Source organism: Strongylocentrotus purpuratus, unplaced genomic scaffold (assembly GCF_000002235.5).
Source record: "Strongylocentrotus purpuratus isolate Spur 01 unplaced genomic scaffold, Spur_5.0 spur5_scaffold_17, whole genome shotgun sequence".
Lineage (NCBI taxonomy): Eukaryota > Metazoa > Echinodermata > Echinoidea > Camarodonta > Strongylocentrotidae > Strongylocentrotus > Strongylocentrotus purpuratus.
In genome coordinates, this window is record NW_022145602.1 from 29,984,707 (window position 1) to 30,006,441 (window position 21,735).

The 21,735-nt window shown below is 34.7% G+C and overlaps 1 protein-coding gene across 2 annotated transcripts in view; it reads right to left on the reverse strand.

Moving 5' to 3' along the window:
- Positions 1 to 20,857, reverse strand: part of LOC105441943 (MFS-type transporter SLC18B1-like) — a 60,098-nt gene extending 39,241 nt beyond the window's left edge. Inside the window, exons 1-2 of one of the 2 annotated variants that reach the window (XM_030988087.1) lie at positions 20,594 to 20,857; positions 9,582 to 9,922 (exon numbers count right to left, since the gene is read on the reverse strand). In XM_030988087.1, coding sequence (XP_030843947.1) covers positions 9,582 to 9,917 — 336 coding nt within the window. In that variant the 5' untranslated portion in view covers positions 9,918 to 9,922; positions 20,594 to 20,857. The remainder of the gene's footprint in view (positions 1 to 9,581; positions 9,923 to 20,593) is intronic. The other variant, XM_030988086.1, reaches the window with a different exon arrangement.
- Between the last annotated feature and the right edge of the window lie 878 nt (positions 20,858 to 21,735).

Genomic DNA, 21,735 nt, shown 5'->3' on the forward strand with positions numbered 1-21,735 from the left:
GTACCAATTTAGTTCAAATCATGGATCTACATGACATTAATCTTTGAGCACTATCTAGCTTATTTTGTGCTCTATGTTCTCCCAAATTTTGGTATGTTATAGCTGAGACTATGAGCTATAAAAGTTGTGTCTTTTGTTCTTTGATCAGATGGTGGGATCATGTTGAAATTTTCAATTGAAAGTTAAATTCGCAAATGTTGTAGAACATTGTAGGAATTATGCATATGTCACGTTTGTCCTATTTGTGAAATATAAACGTTAGCAGTTTTCTAGTATTCAAATTAAACAAGGAAACCCCTTTACTTTCTATACTTTACTGTCAGACACTATTGAGTGACTGACCAATTTTTTTCCTCTGGTAATAAAATACATTATATGAGCTTAAAGGGTACATGAGTATTTGTCCACATCAATAACCCACTTCTTGCAATGGCCCAAAATAATCCGATTGAATCTATGCGCAGCACAATCTAGGTAAACATGACGGGTAGAGCATTTCATGGAAGAAGATGAAATTGTGAAAATGCATTCTTCGTTATGTCAATATGTCAATTAGGGTCGAAGGTGTAACTGCTTATTGTATGGGGTCAATTGTCATATATCGTCTCAATCTATCTTACATAGATCCATAATGGTCAATATACTACACAGTTGAAACTTTTCATATGGATAGACCTTAAAGGTAAAGACCAGTTATGGTCATGCGAATGCATTGTGACAGAAACGTTGTGGAATCGATCAGAAAATGTTGATCATCTAGCATATAAGTATTGGTGTATACTGCAAGGTTTTGGAATCATCAAAATGATAAGAAATTTGGCCCAGTCTTCGTAAAGTTACAAGCACTGTACACAGAAAGATGTATATGGGAATATACGCACACGTGCGCGACATGTGCGTTTATCTCTCACAGACCATGTAGATAAACTAATTTACCAAACATATCAATTAGTAGGCGGTTTCCCGGCAAAATTGTTATCATGATGTATTAGTCAAAACATATTCTTTCACATGATTGGTAATAAGAGCTTCCATTTCATTTTTTTAAATTGGGGCGTTTTCGATACTGGTTTTTACCTTTAATAGGAAGAGCATTTTAGAAGATAATATAAAATCGTGAAAAAACATTCTTCATTATTTAAAAAATTAGCATACGTATAGCCTAAATTGTCAAAGTGACAAATTCAAGTTATTGTTATTCCCATTCATTATTCTGCCATTAATTTGTTCGCAGGATATCTCATGAATGAATAAAGCCATTATCATGAAACTTGCCATGATGATTAATATTAGCATAACTTAGAATTGTGACACTTTTCAGTAACTCAAAATCATCGTAACGTCATCCAGGCGCTATTTTGTGGAAATCGACTTTTAATCATATCTTCATAACGAGTCATCAAAACTGAACCATATTTCAAACACACGAACTTCAGGTCAAGGTTCGACATAACATCTCATCAAAATCTGCGCGCGTCTGAATTTTAAAATGCTCAAATTCACTTTTTAATCAAAACAGAGTATGTTCTAGGCCATTTAAAGAATTTCGAAAATTATGCACGCGCGTTTTTGCGTGTAACGCCATTACACAACAAAGAAACGCAATTTTTTGTTCTTTCATGATATTTCATAACGGAATGCGCGTCCGTTTAAAGTTGAAATTCAAAGAAAATCCCAAATATGTCAACTAATGTATGACTAGAAACTGGTAATCTAACAGATGGCCATCGTACAAGTTATAGGTCAACTACAGATCGGGTGATTTATAAAAAATACAAATACAACCACCTCCATAGCAGCTGGGATATACCAGAGATTCGCCGGAAAAATAACGATGTTTTAATGACGTCACTATATGGACCAACATTGCCCAAGCAGACGACATCCCATAGAGAATGAACATAATTGCAAAGCTATTATTTGTCAAATTATAATGAGTTAAGTGTATATAAATGTAATGGCATGTCAAACCATTCAAAAGGGGATATGACCCGATTCTGATAACTAAAATATTTTGCTTGTAAATACACAGGATTGGGGTTAATTAGCAATCAAAGAAACCAGACTTTCAAATTGAAAACCCCCTGGAATGATATTAAGGACGGCATTTGTTCCCTCTTGAAACGCCGAACATACCCCGATGTGTACAGCTGAATATACAATGGCGTCTTATTTTGTTTACAAGCGACAGATTCCTTTATTTTTGTATCGCTGCATTTGTCATCAAAATAAAACCATGTGAGGCAATAGATTATACATTTAGCCTGACGGTAGTGAAGTAAGAGAAAGGACTCAAGAAAAGATGAAAACACAGGCACTGAAAATGTGTGAGATGTCATGGGGCACCGTCTGCTTGTGCAAGTCATGTCCATACTGTGATCTCACACATCTCAGTAGCGTTTGGAGAGCTCTTCCGGTGCTATGCCCATGCTGTATTTAAGCGTTTTGTAATTTATAATAATCGTTACTTCGAATATTTCCAAGCATTGAATTTTGATAACCTTGTCGAATCAAAGTTTCAACTTTGCAATAATTGAAATAAATTTAGTTTTTAAAATCAATGAATATCAACTTTAAGATAAATTGCCGTGTGCACGAGCACATGTAATACAGAGCATATATAGGCAAAAACATGATTACACAAAATCCATCACAGCTCTTCGGGATGCACCTAGACCCCCAATTATTCTTTTATTTTGATTATAGGAGTCGGAGGTATGATTTCATTTCTCATTTGGCCATTAAGTACATTTTAACGTCATCATAATGGCCTTGGAAGTCAAAATACGAATTTGCATATTATGACGTCAACATATTAACAGAAAATGATTGTATCTCTGCAAATATTGATCAATTTTCTTCTAAATTTTGATACGTTGTAGCTGAGACAATTCTTCACAAGATTATTACCAATATTTATTCATTTTGATGACGTCATTAGATTGTTTGCTTAATGTGCGTCTTATGCCTATGGGAGGTGAATGATACTACATTCCAGTCTAGACTTGTTCATTATGTTGCGTATGTAGTGCGTCGAAATATCAGTTCAATGATTGGTAGGCTCTGCAATCAGGCGAAAATTTGAGCTTGTTTAGTAAATTAATCATATAACAATTGTCTATCGAATTCATGAAGGGGGCGCTATACCACTTTTAATCATTTTCATCGTCATTTAAAAAAAATAAATCATCATCATCAATATCTTTATTATCGTATTGATGAATATTATCATTAGATCATCATCGGCACACTTTCATGATACAAAAATAGCATACGTATCACCTAATTCGTCAAAGTGACGAATTAAAGTCTAGTTATAATTGTTAATCATATCATTATTATCATCTGTATTATCAGCATATTCTACAATGGCAGTAGTATAGTATAGTCATGTAGAAGTAGGCCTAGTAGTAGAGGTATCATTCTGATCCTTATTATCCTGATTATCTTTTGCAATACGTCTATATAGACGATAAACTCACGACAATTTACAATTGTCATGAATCATTGTCTTTAAGCTTACCATTAAATGCATCTGGTTCGAATTTTGCTCAGGTATTTGGTACTGGATGATTTAAATGATAGAAATTAACTTGTGTCCTATTCATTCTAGTCTTATTCATTTGCATTATGTTTTATTCTTTCAAGTTCTAATGTTTTTGACTGTTTTAAGACAATATCTTTTGTGTCGATCATAGTTCTATGTAGCTTGATATCTCACGGTAATTTTGAGAGAAAAGCAATGCAAGCAATGATTTCTGAATTGCAGCGACAATCGCGTTCGCCTTTGCTGTTCTTCAATAATATTTGACAAGCAGTATTAATTAATTTTTCAAGGACTCAAGATACATTCGTTTAACAGTTGATTACCCTCGGTTGATTCTTTTGTTCGGATTATTTGGCGGGGAAAATGTATGATTGAAAATGTATTAGTGAATGTATTATTATTCTTATTTGTTCATCGTCTCTACGATGCCCTTTGAATCAAAAACAACTTTAAGTGTTAGGCTTCCTGAAAGAAATTTCAATTGTTGTTAAGACATTTTTGGCTGCACTCTGTAGATTATGATGATGTGTTTGATCTTTTTTTCAATACAAGATCAAACACATGAAGAAAATCTACTGGCTGCATGCCAATAAGTTCTTGACAACAATAACAAAATGTGAGCTAGTGCTATTCGGTGTGGCGTACACTTGGCAATCACATGGTAGATAAAATTATGATCATCAGTACTGGGTCAAATAAATTAAAGAGAACTGAATTTGAACCCGGGCCATAGGCTACCCCTCTCGTTCTCTCACCCTCTCTCTCCCTCTTCGTCGCCTTACTTTTCCCTCTCTTACCTCCCTGTGCATTTGTATGCCTCGATAATACAAAAAATAAACAATAAGATTCTTCCTCTTCCCCTCCTTCTTCCTAGTAGATGTAGTAGGAGTAGTACTAGAAGCAGTATCACAATAATAATGACAACAATGATTATTATGGTTGGTGGTGTTACTAATGTTATTTTTGTAATTATTATGTTTGTTATTGTGATTATTATCCTCATCATGATTATTATCGTTAATATAAGTTATTATTGTAATTATTATAATCATTATTATTGTTATCTTCATGATGAATATGAACGTGATGATTTAGATGACGATTAGTATAAGTATATAGTATTATTATAATTGTATGGGACATGACTTTTTTCAAAACTGGATTCTACATTCCCGTCTTTCGCGAGCAATATCTCCGTCGTTTTAGCTTCGTTTACGCTGAAATTCGAGTATGTTGTAGCTGAGACAATAAGCTATCTTAAATTTGCCCTTTATTTTGTCTCAAATTTAAGTTAGACCAGCCCACCTATTCTTGTTCAAAACAAGTATTACAAATCTAGTTATTATTATTGTCATCAACATTCATTCATTTCATTTCATCTACATTATTTCATGAAATGCATTCAGAAAATGAAGGAAAAAAAAAACGAAAATAACCCGTGAAAAAAAATATTGTCGGCGAAGCATTTGTCGGAGTACTAGTAGCACTTGTATTTTATGGGACACTTTTTGGGCGGAACAATTGTCGGCGGAGCAAATGTCACCGGAGCAAGTGTCGCTTCAGGCAGCGCAAATGTCGGCGGAGCAACTGTTGGCGGAGCAATTGTCGGCGGAGCAAATGTCACCGGAGCAATTGTCGCGTTTTGCGGAGCAATTGTCGGCGGAGCAAATGTCGGCGGAGCAACTGTCTTTCGAGGAGCATTTGTCACCGGAGCAATTGTCGCGTTTTGCGGAGCAATTGTCGGCGGAGCAAATGTCGGCAGAGCAATTGTCGGCGGAGCAATTGTCGGCGGAGCAAATGTCGGCGGAGCATATGTCGGCGGATCAAATGTCGGCGGAGCAATTGTCGGCGGAGCAAATGTCGCGGAGCAAATGTCGCGGAGCAATTGTCGCGTTTTGCGGAGTAAATGTCGGCGGAGCAATCGTCGGCGGAGCATGTGTCGGGTTACCCCACCAAGTGTTTTCAAGGAAGTTGAAAAGATATGTTTTAATTTTATATGGAATGGACATGATAAGATAAAAAGGAATATTTTATATTTCAGCTATGATAAAGGGGGTTTGAAAATGTTGAATTTCAAGTACATGATTTATGCACAGCGTGTAGTGTGGATTAAGAAACTGCTTGGTGGTAATAATGACATGAAATGGAAAAAAAATTCGAATATATATTCAGAACGGTTGGAGGAAAGTTAATATTTCTTTGCAATTATAATCCCAAAACAAAGGCACCCAATCTATACTTGGATTTTTTGAACATCTGGAATTATCTTAAGGAGAAGGAATATATTGTAAAAGATACACATAATGAAAATCAAATTATCTTTAACAATACTTTTATTGAAGGTAGGATAATTACTTTTAATGCAAAATTATTTCATGTGAACATTTTTCAAGTTAAACATTTGACGGACGCAGAAGGTGATATGAGATCAGGGGACTATTTCATAAGGAAAGGTCTTAATGTAGACGATCTGTTTTTTCTTAATGATCTATACACCAAATTGCCAGCTGCCTGGAAGATTAAGAGAATTTGCAGAGGGAGAGATGATACTCTAAATGACACTGTTGATCTTTCCAACATTAACTTTATCATTAACAAAACAGTGTATTCTTTTGAGTCTGTCTCTTTCAAAATGCTTTATAACATTTTTATTGCTATAATACAAGATGCATTTGCTTTTAAACATCCAGAGGTAATAGCTTTAAATCTAGATAAGTCGGAAACTAGCCAATCCCCAGATTTTCCACTCTAGATGGGAAGTTAAGGGAATTTCACTATAAACTTTTACATAACATCATATTTTGTAATGATACATTGTATCTTTTTGGATTAACACAGTCAAATTTATGTTCCTTTTGTAGAAAAGAAGTAGAAACCTATCGTCATATCTTCTTTGAATGTTCTGAAAGGTCCAGAATATGGAATGAGATGGGAAACAGTTTAAAGATGTTTCAGTTTCTTAATATGCAATGGATTGATGTGTTGCTTGGTTTAAAAAAAAATATGAAAGATAATAATAAATCATGTATTGATTTTGGTCAAATATATGATTTACAGTAATCGTAAAAATGGAAAGTTCCCAACTAGTAAAGAAATATGTAAGGCTGTAGAGAACTCAAAAAAAGTTGAACATGAAAAAGCAAAATTAAAGGACAAACTGCCAATACATTATAACAAATGGAAACATTTTACCCCTTAAGGCAGGGGAACTGATTGTATATATATTGTAATTGCTGTTCACTCCCTCACTTTCTCATCGATCCGGACACTTATCTACTATCGTGTTTGCTTGTTTTTTATATTGTATATTTTTATTTTTTTTAAATAACGGTATAGTTACAGACCTCCGATGATACAAGACCCTCATATAGTTATAATGAAAAATGCACCATATCATATGTAAATATAACAAATTTTGTTATCATGGGTTATGAAGCAGCACCTTCACCTTATATCTTTTGTTTATATAAGAAAATCTTTGTTCAGATTGCTTAATTTACATTGAACTAACTAATTTACATAGAAGATATGTTGTAAATATTGTTCCTTTTTATAATGTTGTATCCAAAAATATTAATTTTTATTAATATGAAGTATTAGCACATTCTGTACACTTGATTGAATGTGTACGTTATTAGTTTGGATACTTATGGAAAATATTTTTAAAATATGTCTGTATTTATAATGTATGAGACAATGTACTACATGTATGTTTATACTGTAAGAACAATTGTGTTCCTATTCATCATTTTGGTATAACTATGAAAATCTGAATAAAGGCAAAAAAGTTTTAAAAATATATATATATATTATCATTTTTAAAAAAAAAATCGTCATTTTCGTATTCATGAACATCATCATTTTATCATCATCGGCACACTTTCATTATCATAATTCAAGAGCCTATTTAGGCTAGAAATATTGAGGACTCGATTGCATCTCTCCCTCTCTCTCTCTCTCCTTTCTCTTGTTCTTGTCCCTTCTCCTCTCCTGTTCTGCCCCTCTCTTTTTTTGGTCTGTCTCTGCATCTCACTTTCTCTTTCTCTCTTTCTACACGTTCACGCTCTCCCTCTCTCTCTGTTTCCCTCTCCCTCTCCTTTCTTGCCTCCCTCTATCTCTATTGCCTTGTATCCCTCTTATTCTCTTGCTCTGTATCCCTCTGCCTCTGCCCTTCCCCCTTCTCTCTTATCCTCTCCCTTTCCCGCCTCTGGTTCTAGTTCTCTCTCTCATGCTCTATTATGTATGTAAAGTTCTTTAATTTTCTATTGCTCTGCCCTTTGCCCTTGTATTCTTATTTCACCCCTACATGTTTACCATGGAGAAGCAAGAATTGAAATATATAAGTACAATGGGCATGGAACTCAAAAGACGAAGTTGCATATTATGCCGTCAGCATATTTATGGAAAATGGATTGTAACTGTGTAAATATTGATCGATTTTCTTCTAAATTTTGATATGTTGTAGCTGTGACAGTTCTCAACAAGATCAACGTCAACCAGATTTAATAACAGACTCAATGACGAATTAAATTTCTCGTTTTCCCTTTCCTCTTGTAACATAAGGGCGCTTTAGTAACGCGACGGAAGGCAAAGAGGACGGGAGAATTCACTCAACCGAGATCAAATAGTGTATACAGTTCGGATTCTGTCTATTGAAATACTATTATTCTTATTAGGTGAATGAAATAATTCGTATTGAGGCACTTCACAAAGACTTATGCATTACATTTTGTTACATTACGAAAATGGTCTATTGTACGGTGATACAACTCTTCCGTCGAGTTTAGGGAACGAACGCTATTATGGCTGAGAACGGTCGTGAAATCAACAAGACTCAGAAAATTCTGGTTCGCACATGCGCAGATTGATTATTTTGCTCGGTTACCCTCGTCTTTGCCTTCCGTCATGTTCATAATGTAACCAAATTTAATGCAAAAGTCTTTGTAAAGTGTCTCAATACAAATTATTTCATTCACCTGATAAGAATAATAGTATTCCAATAGACAGAATCCGAACTGCATACACTATTTGATCTCGGTTGAGTGAATTCTCCCGTCCTCTTTGCCTTCCGTCTCGTTACTAAAGCGCCCTGTAACTAAATTGTAACCGTTATCTTTGTATTCAAATCTGTTTTGGATGAGGTTGTCCACATTGAAACGGAAGCAAATAAATCAAAATATAGTAACATTTCTGTACTACATAGTGGTTTATTTAATTGATGTGTGTGTATTTTCCAGTATGAATTCGATGGAGAAGGAGAGGGGTAAAGATTCGATGAACGAAGAGAGGTATGATATTCGATGTATGAAGAGAGGTATTAATTCGATGGATAGAGAGGGGTAATGATTCAATGTTAATTGATATACGTGTGAAAAGAACGTCGTTCTCCATAATACACTTCCATTAATTTTGTTCACAAAATATTCCCTTTATTCGCTCTATGAAAGATACAGGGTATAAGAAATATGATTCAAAGAAAGGTAAAACGAGATAATCTCGATTAATTACAAAATAAAATATACAAAAGAAAATAAACAAGATTCGGAGAGGCTTTGGCAGAATCTAAAGAGCTTAGAATTAAAAAAATAAGAAGAGAAAAGCACAAGAATCTGTCATTACTTTCGATGAAAAATTATGTCATGATAAAATGGCCATCGCTAATGAATTCAATTCTTATTTTACAAATGTGGCTGCCGAATTAGTAAACAAACTCCCCCTTCCAAAGACCTTTTCAGGGCAGACAATAATTGTATCCGTGGGTTTTACGAAAGAAAGGGTGTACGTGAAAACAGCTTCGAGTTATTTTCAATCAGTGAACAATTTGTTTTCAATGAGTCATTTTTAGCGCGTGGTATCCACCTGTATCTTATTCCTTTGTATTTCAGTACGAGTTTTAGCATGGATACCATGCATTACCCCCAAAATCCCCCAAAATCCCCCAAATTTAGATGAAGGTTAAAAGAAGAATCGGAGAATAGTTTGACTTAATATTGTGTTATGAAGAAGAAAAAAATATCAAATTATGTATATTTACCTCGTAAGGGAAGAATGGAGCAAGTACAGAGAAAGACATAAAAGATGCCAAGTATATGATTGCCATCCCAACAAACGTCAGTTTCTGCGCAAGAGTCATCGATGAATTTGTTTTTTCCTTTTCCCCATTCTCACCATCTTGCCCTGAGGTTATGGCGTCTGTGATCTCGCTTGGGGAGGTTGGGGCAGTTGGGACTACATCAGTAGGACCAGATCTAGAATGATGGGAATGGTCTAGATCTTGGAGTTGGATATACCGTGAGTTCTTGTCGTCATGTTTGCTTGAGAGTAGTTTGATGATTTCATCTGCCATGGTGTGTGAGATGTTCTGCTGCATCTGCTCTGTTGGTAGACAAAAATAAGGGGGGGGGGGGGTCAAATAACAAAATTTTGCAACAACAAAAACAGTCTAATTTCTAAACATCTTTTCTAAAAGGAATATTCTTTTGACCATAATTTTCAGCTTCTCCCTAAAGTAATAGACAAATCATGAACTAAATCTGCGTGTGCCAATGATTAATTCAGAAAATAATAGTATAAATTGTGATTATACAACTAATTGACATTCCACACTCTTTTCCCTTTTCTTCAGGCAACAGAAACAATTTCAGGGCCATCATTAGGTCTAAAGAATGTATGACATTCACAAAAAAGGAAAAGGCATACACGGATTTTTCTTACGAGTCCTTACGTATCGCCAACTCGTAGTCAATCGCAAGCATCCGTAAATAACTCGCTGGTATCCTTATACCCCCGTCACATACACATATTTTTCTAACGAGTCGTTACGTATCGCCAACTCGTAGTCAATGGCAAGCATCCGTAAATAACTCGCTGGTATCCTTATACCCCCTTCACATACACGGATTTTTCTTACGAGTCCTTACGGATCGCACAACTTCACGGATCTTTCACGGATCCTTACGTTTTGGCCACTTTTACGGTCGATTTAAGAGTTGTTACAAGTTATTACGAGCTATTTACGGTTTGTTACGGATTAATACGAATTATTACGATAAATTTACACTAGAATTCCACGATGTGTTACGAGTTGTTACGGATAAATACGAGGAACTTACATGTTAGTAAAGACCTGTTGACGTGTCGTTACGAATAGTTATGAGTTAGTTACGAGTATTTACGAGTCCTTACGGTTTTTAACCAAAATATAACAACTGAAAATGAAGTGTTCAAATTTGAAGCTTTTATACCTTTCCCCCAAAACGTAAACAATAAGTAGGAATGTCGTAAAGTATACGTATATTTTCGTAAAGTACTCGTAGCTACACGTAAAGTGCTCGCAATAACTCATAACAATCTGTAAAGCCATCGTAACACGACCCGAATGAAATCGTAAACATCACGTGAGCACTCGTAATAATCCGTTAATAATCCGTAAATGATCCTTAAATGATCCGTAAACAAATTGTAAACTAACCGAAATATATCGTTACAAAAATTGTTACGAGTCATTTACGGTTTCTTGCGAGCAGTTTACGGATTGTTACGTGTTGTAGCGAGCGGTTAACGATACTTACTGATTGTTACGAGCTATTTACGATTTATTTACGGAAAAATTAATCCCTGGACAATCGTAAGTAGATTTTTGACATGTCTCAAAATATGTTCGAACAAAAAGTCATGGCCAAAACAAATAAAATCATGAAAGATCAAATTTACCCTCTCAACACCCAGTATTCTTTCAACCGTTCTGGAATTCGACTAAACGTCCCACGCACAAACCGAGCACGCTTCCGCCAATCCTTTGTACCAAACTCTATTATCATATTCAACCAATTCGTGAAGAGATTATACGATAGCATTTGAGTTGCTTACTTTTGTTAGTATACATTCGTGGATGTATGATTTTAATACGATCACAATGATATAACTGCAGTTATCTATCTATTTTGACGAATAACGATGGCGTTGATATTAGTTATAACAATAGCAATAATGATCATAATCATTTGAAATCATAAATCATTTGTTCTCATAAAGCTTAATACATAAATGATGATTATAGTGAATAGCCCGTTAAAAGCAGTGGTGAGATATTTGTAATCATCTAATCAGAAAACTAGTTTAGCAATTTTGGATATCGTAAAATTATTTCTGTGAAAGGACGAGATTTGTTTCTGCTTTGAAATTGTTTGGTTAATTGTTTTGCATGTTTCATATACTTGTACTCTGTTTCTTGTATTATTGTAATGCTGGTGGGAAGTATATTTCCACATTGTGGACGAAATAAATGATATCAAATATCATATCGTACTTGACATTGACGAGAGTTTGGTATTAAATGGACAAAATCGTTTTATAAACCATAAGGAAGCTTCACACCAAAAATGGTTCTTTTGGCCGCCGTGTCACGATAGTAGATTTTCTTTTACCCTATGCCAACCCACTATGAGAATGAGCGACCCAGGTTCCCTCAAATACAGTCAATTGAAATATTCAGAGGTCATAATCATTGTTTGTTTGTTTGTTTGATTGATTTTATTTCTGCGTTCAAAAATATACAAATTCAAAGTCAAAGTACAAAATTTCGAACAATAACAAATACAATGAATACAATGTTTACAAAAGTAATTAAATGAAAAATCATGTTCAATTATATCATTCGATAAACATGTACGAAGCATACAATAACATAAGAAATATGAAATATTTTCAATAAATTAGAGAGGTAATTTGGAACGCAGGAGACCACCATCGTGAGCGGTTAGGCTGGAGATGGATGGCGGCCTCGTAAAAAGAATTGGCGACATAACTCTCTTCGAAAAACTGAGTGACCAAGAGGGTGCGGTGCAAGTGCAGGTGCAGTGAGCAGTTGCATGATAAAGAATAAATAAGTCACGGCTTTGTTATACTAATTTAGAGAGGGGGAGCATATGATTGTATTATTTGTCGTTTAAGTGTAGCTTTTAAGGAGTAGATGGTTGAACAAGACTTTATGTTGTCGGGTAAATCATTCCAAATGTCCGGGCCAGAATGTCTAACAGATTTGTGTGTTATTGATAATTTGGGGTTTGTAAGATGGAAGTTTCCAGATATGCGAGTAGAGTATGAATGAATGGAATTATTAAACCTAAACATGTTATCAAAGGATGGTGGAAGCAGATTATTAATGTACTTAAACATAATAACTGCTACTTGAGTAGTGTTCAGATCGAAATTTTTTAGTGTTTTAAGTTTATAGAATAAACGATCAGTGTGAGCTAAGAAATGCGAACCTGTACAAATACGTATGGCTTTCTTTTGCAGTTTGAAAATAGAATTGATTTTTGTCGAACCACAATTTGCCCATACACTATTACAATATGTTATATACGGGAGAACTAGCGAATTATATAGTAGGAATAAGGTTGCATGGGGTAGAAGAAACTTTAACTTGGAGATTATTCCAATACTTTTGGAAATGCACATTGTAACTTGGTGTAAATGATCATTCCAAGTCAAGGTTTCATCTATAAGAACACCCAAAAACTTGGAATTAGTTTTCTTCTCTAGTAGCATACCATCGATTTTAATATATATAGGTGTTTCTGTATTATGAGAATGATGTTTAAAATACATGAAATGAGTCTTTTTTGTATTAAGTGAAAGTTTATTGGATTTAAACCAATCTGATACTTTGTTAATTTCATAATTCAAAGTATTGTTTAACGAATTAAGGTCTTTATGGGAATAAAAGATATTTGTATCATCGGCAAATAAGATAAAAGAAAGAAGGGGGGATGTATTGATAATATCATTTACATAAAGAAGAAATAACAGTGGACCTAAGATGGAGCCTTGAGGAACACCGCATTGAATTAAAAGAGGATCAGAATCATAACTATTAAATGTAACATATTGTCTTCTGTTTGTTAAATAATCTTTAAACCATAAGAGTGGCTGACCCCGAATTCCGTAATGACTGAGTTTGGAGAGTAGAATAGCGTGATTGAGCGTATCAAATGCTTTACTCAAGTCACAGAATATACCTATAACATGCTCTTTGTTAGCTATGGCACTTGTAATTTTGTCATAAATTTGAATTAATGCTAAGTCAGTTGAGTAATTTTTTCTGAAGCCATATTGATTTGAATTGAGTATTTTGTGTTGAGTGATAAATTTGTGTAGCCTATTATGAACGATCTTTTCTAAGACTTTAGATATACTTGGGAGTAGGGAAATTGGACGATAGTTACTAATTTCGTGAGGATCATCTTTTTTGAGAATGGGGTTGACTTTAGCTAGTTTTAATAGATCAGGGAAAACACCTTGCGATAACGAGTGATTAAATATGTGAGTTAAAGGCTTTGCAAGTGGATACATTATTTCTTTTAGGAGAGACATACTTATTTTATCAAAACCGTGCGATTTTGAGTTGTTAAGAGATTGGGTAATGTTAATAATTTCGCTAGGATTTGTCGGATTTAAAAAGAGAGACTCTTGGTTTTGATTGGAAAGATAGTCTTTAAAGTGTGCGTGAGTTCTATTAATTTTGCTGGCGAGTTCAGGGCCGATATTCGTAAAAAATGAGTTAAATGAATTTGCATGAAGACTAGGATCATGTATTTTAGTGCCATTTAATGTGATATTATCCGTGGGTGGGGGATTCGTTTTTTTTCCCATTACCTCTTTGATAATTTTCCAAGTTGCAGTTGTGTTTGAACTGGCCTTTTTTATTTTATTAGAAAAATGCAATCTACGGGATGTACGGATAAGTTTTGTTAATTTGTTTCGATAAATTTTATATGTGTTTAGGTTATTGTCAGTTGGATTGTGTAAATGTAATTTGTAGAGGCGATTGCGTGTTTGTATTGATTTCAATAAACCTTTAGTTATCCAAGGATTCCTGGGTTTATTTCGCTTATTACTCATTTTCCCTAAAGGAATATTCTTTTCATAATAATATTGCAATTTGTTACTAAAATGTTTATATGCAGTATTGACATCATTTACACTATATACCTCAGCCCATCCCTCGAAAAATAAATCCTGTTTCAGCAATTCTATATTACGTTTGGATTCTTTGCGATATATAAGCTCATCAAATGATTTACGGCCAGATAGTTTGCATTCACAAGTTAAAAATATGGGTAGGTGATCCGACACTTCAGAACACAATATTCCACCGATGGTTTTGTTGTTATGTACGTTTGAAAAAATATTGTCAATCTGAGTTGATGAATGTGGATTTATTCTGGTGGGTTGATTAATAATCGAAAAAAAGCCGTATGAATGCATCAACTGCATACAATTGGTTGAGTTACTGTTATCAGATGAGGGTGAGAAGTTGATATTAAAGTCACCAAGGATAAAATTGTGTTTATTTTCATCCCCTATTTTATGAAGATAAAAATCCAGTTCGTCACAGAATAAATCACAATTAGAATCAGGGGGTCTATAAATCAAACCTATGATGACATTTTTGGCATTTGAGTTATTAATTTCGATAAATAAAGATTCAGCTTGTGTTAGTTTAATATCTGAACGGATTTTAAAGTTTATGTTTTGTGTAATATAAAACGCAACACCGCCACCTCTTCTTCCTTTGCGGTCCGCCCTAATCAACTTATAATTAGGCAAATTGAACATATCAGGAGAATTCTGATGTAACCATGTCTCACTTATTCCAATGACGGAAAATGGAAAATTATTTAAAGAGTGTAAAAGGTTTTCAACGTATTCGAAATTTTTGTTCAGACTTCTGGAGTTTATATGTAAAAGTGAAATATTGTCTGGTTTGTAAGAAAATGAATTTTTGAATTCTTGGGGTGTGTAGTATTTGCTCTCGTTTATATCGTCGACAAGAATATCGGGAGTGTGCGCGTGCGAATTCATTTAACGATACGTATTATGTAAAGTACCGAAAATTTAGAGGATGAACAACTGCATGTGTGATGCTGGTGCGTTTGTGTGTGTACGAAGTGCAAGTGTGCGGGTAACTTCAAAATATAACACAAATAAAAATACAATAAGACCCATCTTGGTCACAGTTACAATAATTGCTTAGGAGCAACAGAGCGGAGCCCGACCGCCCGAGTAAAGGGTGTGTTTTTGACACGCAAAATAGAGGGGCTGGGAAGAAACAAAATGCTTGATAACAAATAATGACAAATCGGAGTACGATTATTAAATGGCAAAGAGGGATTTGACATTCCCGCTCATCAAAACTAGTTCAGTCTATAACAATGGATTTTGTGATTGACACAGGAGTTTTGCAAAACAAAGAGATTTGTTGTGCGGAGGAGAAAAATGTATGCATGTTAAAGCAGACTCTGAGATGATGCTTAATAGCAATAACGTCATTTCGGAGTACAATAATATTAAATGGCAAAGAGGGTTTTGACATTCCCGCTCAAAAAACAAAAAAAAAGTTCAGTCAATTACAATATAACAGATAGACTCAAATTTTTGGAATGCTATACAGATAATAATTATTGATAAAGAGTGAGGAGTTCGGTCTTAATAATCCCAGTAATCAAGATCAAAGGTCAATAAAAACTTGTCTCAAGCTTCCAGCCCAGTGGAGGGTAAGCTATATACATTCCTTCATGATACAAAATGGAGCTGCATGCATGACACCCGAATGTATAGAACCGTGACAATTTAGCATTAGTGAAAAAGTACAATTCCTTCAAGATTCAAATGTTTTTTTCCATTATTATTGGTCACAAAACAGTAAAACACACCAAAACATAAATGCAGATTCGAAATGAAAGTAAGGCTGCTCAAACAATGGACCCATCGCTCTATGCGTCGAGTATGTTTGTGATAGAGCGCCACAGCGGGCCGATGTGAAGATCGGTTAACCGTGGCGCGGAGAAGCCACGCCCTGTTCCTATACGTCAGACACGCGTAAGCGATAAGTCCATGTATTTGTTAAGGTTATAAGCACACGAAATTGCGAATGTATTTTTGATTGACACAGGTGATTAGAAAGATACATGCATGCTAAGACAGGCTCGTTTGTACATACTTGATAACTGTTATGACAATTCGGAGTACAATAATATTAAATGGCAAAGAGGGTTTTGACATTTCCGCTTATCATAAAAAAGAAAAAAGTTTCGTCAATTACAATATAACAGATAGACTCAAAACAGTTGAATGCTATACAGATAATAATGATTGATAAAGAGTGAGGACTTCGGTCTTGATAATACCAGTCGTCAAAATCAAAGGATAACGAATACTTGTCTCAAGCCCATTTGAGGGTAAAGAATACATTCCTGCATGATACAAAGTTCTACTGCATGTCCCCTGGAAGGAATACAATCATGACAATTTAGGATTAGTGACAACTGTACAATTCTTTCAAGATTCAAATGCTTTACCCATTTGGACAATCGAATTTTCCATCATGATAATTGTCACATACAAAAACCAAAAAAATAAAAATAAACAAATAAATTGAGTTTTGATAAGAAAGTTAGGCTGGTCAAACAATGGACCCATCGCACCCATGCGTCGAGTATTTCTGAGATAGAGCACCACTGCGGACCAACATGAAGATTGGTCAGCCGTGGCGCGGAGAAGCCACGCCCAAACGTTAGACACATGTGAACGATAAGCCCATGTATTTGTTACATTTTAATAAGCCCATCATATACGTATCGCGTGACTGATACGGGTGTTTTGCAAATCAAAGAGATTCGTTGTGCAGATGAGAAATATTCATGCATGCTAAAGCAGACTATGACATACTGTTTGATAGCATGACAATTCGGAGTACAATTATTAAGTGGCAAAGAGGGTTTTGACATGAATTCCCGGTCATCAAAACAATTTCAGTCAACCACAATAAAACAGATGGATCCAAAACAGTTGAACGCTATACAGATAATTATTGATAAAGGGTGAGGAATTCGTTCTTGACAATCCCAGTAATCAAGATCAAAGGTTAATACAAATTTGTCTACGACCCCTAGGCCAGTGGAGGGTAAGCTATACATTCCTGCATGATACAAAATGGAGCTGCATGACCCCCGAAAGGTCATGACAATTTGAGATTAGTGACAACAATACAATTCTTCTCAAGCACACACACAAAGAAAAAGCAACAAAAGAACGGGTAGGGTGGATTTGCATAATGAAAGCTAAAGCGTGATGGAATTCAGATGACGATACTAAATAAAAATACAGGCACACAAACAGGTCACCCTAAACTACATGTAGAAGAGATTTCTCTTTTCCCCTTATATCAAAAGTAGTTTTCTTTGATAGTTCCCCTAATGCAAGTTCTATTCAAAATTAACTATGAGTGCCTACACTTAACTGTTCATCGCTGAAAATTAGCTGTATATAAAGACCTGTTCACTGTATAATGTATCATATTTTAATAAGAATATTCTTTGTTTTAAAAGAAATGTGAATGACTGATGGATAGAAGGCAACTTCAAACACAGGGTTTGGTATGCTTATAACCCCACCCCTCTTGACACCAGCGCCGATACAGCTATATTGATGACAACACTGTTGGCAAAAGTTAAAGAGGAAAACTTGTATAATATTAATAAGACAAAACGAATGTTTACCTGGTACTTAGTCAGTTGAATACCAGCTAGGCTATATAACTCGCCAGCTTCCGCCAGTCCTTCGTACCAAACTCTATTCTCATAGAGAAGAGAATACATGCCCCCGGTTACATTCAAACATCTCATTTTTCAACAATAACCTTTTACATGTGTCGGATACATTTCTTTATAATTTGGGTATTTTCATGTATTAACTTTCAACTAATGAATTGCCTGATTCTAGTGCTCTCTTTTCACTAAGAACTTGGATATTAATTCTTACCCTACCAGGAAAAGGAATGATTTTCACATCCCCCGTTTGCGCACTACATTTTCTCAAAAAACAATTGTGTATACTGGTCCATCTTTCTGGAAAAATCTTCATCCTGATTTACTTCACCCTTCTTCTATTCATCAATTTAAATATAAACTCAAGTTACATTTGTTGAATGCATACAACAATAATGATGATGAGACATTTCATGTATAATGTTCTTTTTTCTTATAACGTGTACCATTTTACAATTCATTTTACAATTCATTTGCAATTTTAGGCGTTCTTTGGAATGTGTGACATCAGTGAATTTTAACAGGAAATGAATGAATAATTCATGATTTTTAGTGTTCGGTTTTTGTAAACGTTCATGTGGTGCAAACATGTGGTGGAAATAGGTGCATTCTCTGCTATTTATTGGCTCGTTACTCCTCTTCGTCTTACTGTATTTCTTTTTCTTTCCCCCCTTTCTTTCCGTTTTGCATTTTATTGAACTCGCAAACAATATTTTACTGCCGTCTTAATTTAAATTTTGTACTTCTCTCTACAGTAAACATTTTCTGTCCCTGTCATTTTTTTCAAGTCTCCCAAGAACCTATTCTTTACAAGCTTTGCTTTTCTATAGGTTCCTGCACATTTTACAGTTTGTACTTTTGTCTGTGTTTCCTTTAAATGATATTAGTTGTCAAACAAATGTGATGACATGTAACTTTGTAGTCTGATTACCTTGTCAATTACTATAATCATTTTTTTAAAATTATGAAGCAATATGTCTTTTATGTTTTTTGTTGTTATCTGTAATATATCTGCATGTGAAACCAATGAACTCAACTCAATACAGTCAATTGAAATATTTAGAGTCTATAATCATTATAAGCACACACAAAAAGAAGAAGCAACAATAACGGTAGGGTTGACTTGATTTATGGTAAGCTGAGCGTGATGGATTTCAGATGACGATACTAAACAAAAATACAGGCACACAAACGGGTCGCCCTGCACTACATGTGGAAGATTTTTTTTTCCTTCATATCAAAAGTAGTTTCTTTGATAGTTCCCCTAATGCAAGTTCTATTAGAACATTCAAAATTAACTATGAGTGCCTAAACTTTATTCAACCAATTCGTGAAGAGATTATACGATAGCATTTGAGTTGCTTACTTTTGTTAGTATACAATTTCATGGATGTATGATTTTAATACGATCACAATGATATAACTGCAGTTATCTATCTATTTTGACGAATAACGATGGCGTTGATATTAGTTATAACAATAGCAATAATGATCATAATCATTTGAAATCATAATTTGTTCTCATAATGCTTAATACATAAATGATCATTATATTGAATAGCCCGTTAAAAGCAATGGAGAGATATTTGTAATCATCTAATCAGAAAACTAATTTAGCAATTGTGGATGTCGTAAAATTATTTCTGTGAAAGGACGAGATTTGTTTCTGCTTTGAAATTGTTTGGTTAATTGTTTTGCAAGTTTCATACTATTGTACTCTGTTTCTTGTATTATTGTAATGCTGGTGGGAAGCATATTTCCACATTGTGGACAAAATAAATAATATCAAATATCATATCATACTTGATATTGACGAGAGTTTGGTATTAAATGGACAAAATCGTTTTTTAAACCATAAGGAAGCTTCACACCAAAAATGGTTCTTTTGGCCGCCGTGTCACGATAGTAGATTTTCTTTTACCCTATGCCAACCCACTATGAGAATAAGCACACACACAAAGAAAAAGCAACAAAAGAACGGACTTGCATAATGGAAAGCTAAAGCGTGATGGATTTCAGATGACGATACTAAATAAAAATACAGGCACACAAACAGGTCACCCTAAACTACATGTAGAAGAGATTTCTCTTTTCCCCTTATATCAAAAGTAGTTTTCTTTGATAATTCCCCTAATGCAAGTTCTATTCAAAATTAACTATGAGTGCCTACACTTAACTGTTCAACGCTGAAAATTAGCTCTATATATAAACCTATTCACTGTATAATGTATCATATTTTAATAAGAATATTCTTTGTTTTAAAAGAAATGGGAATGACTGATGGATAGAAGGCAAGTTCAAACGCAGGGTTTGGTATGCTTATAACCCCACCCCTCCTGACACCAGCGCCGATACAGCTATATTGATGACAACACTGTTGGCAAATGTGAATGAGGTAAACTTATAATATTAATAGGACAAAACGAATATTTACCTGGTTCTTTGTCAGTTGAATACCAGCAAGGCTATATACCTATGTGCTGCACGTCCGGCATAGTCCGTTTGACCGATCAGCATAAGTCTATTTTGTACGGTTACAAACAGTGACGAGCATAGCAACGAATTGGAGCGCGGAAAATCGGATGATTGGGCGCATTCCATACGATAGCTAATAAATGCGACTACCGCTTCTCGGACAACTAATGGCAGGCGCGTACGCATTTTGTTCAAAACTAAAACCCTGTAATAAAGCATAGGTATAGCGCGCAGTCTTTACTCCAGACCCAGTTATTTAAAAAAAAAAAAAAAAATCTTCAAAACTAAGACCCCATAATCCTTTTCCTGTGGAATAACATGAGAATCGAGCGTAGTCTTTTCTCCTGACCCGGTTATTCAAAAGTAAAAAAAAAAAAAAAAAAAAAAAAAAAAAAATTAAACTAAGACCCCACCATCGTCCAAACTAAGACCCGGTAATAAAGCATGGGTTTAGAGCGTAGTTTTTCTTCCAGACACGGTTATTTCAAAACTTTTTAAAAATCTTCAAAACTAAGTCCCCATCATCTTATTCCTGTGGAAGAACATGAGTATTGAGCGTAGTCGTTCCTCCAGACCCGGTTATTCAAAATTTAAAAAAACAAAAAACAAAACAATACAAAACAAAAACAAAAAAAAACTTTAAACTAAGACCCCTCCATCTTCCAAATTAAGACCCGATAATAAAGCATGGGATTAGAGCGTAGTCTTTACTTCAGACTCGGTTATTTAAAAAAAAATAGAAATTTAAACAAATCTTCGAAACTAAGACCCACCATCTTATTCCTGTGGAATAACATGGATATAGAGCGTAGTCTTTCCTCCAGACCCGGTTATTTTAAAAGAAATAGAAATTTAAACAAATCTTCGAAACTAAGACCCACCATCTTATTCCTCTTTTTTTTTCATTTAAAAGTAAATTACATTATTACATATGTGGATACAACACGTCACAAATAAATGATTGGTCGGCGGTCACACGAACTGACGAATCAGTCAAAATGGTCCATATATATATAACACAGAGGAGGGACCGATTCGATGGTTCGTTGACCGTCGACGATTTGTTTAGAGAAATAGAATTCAAACGTGGTTTTTTTCTAA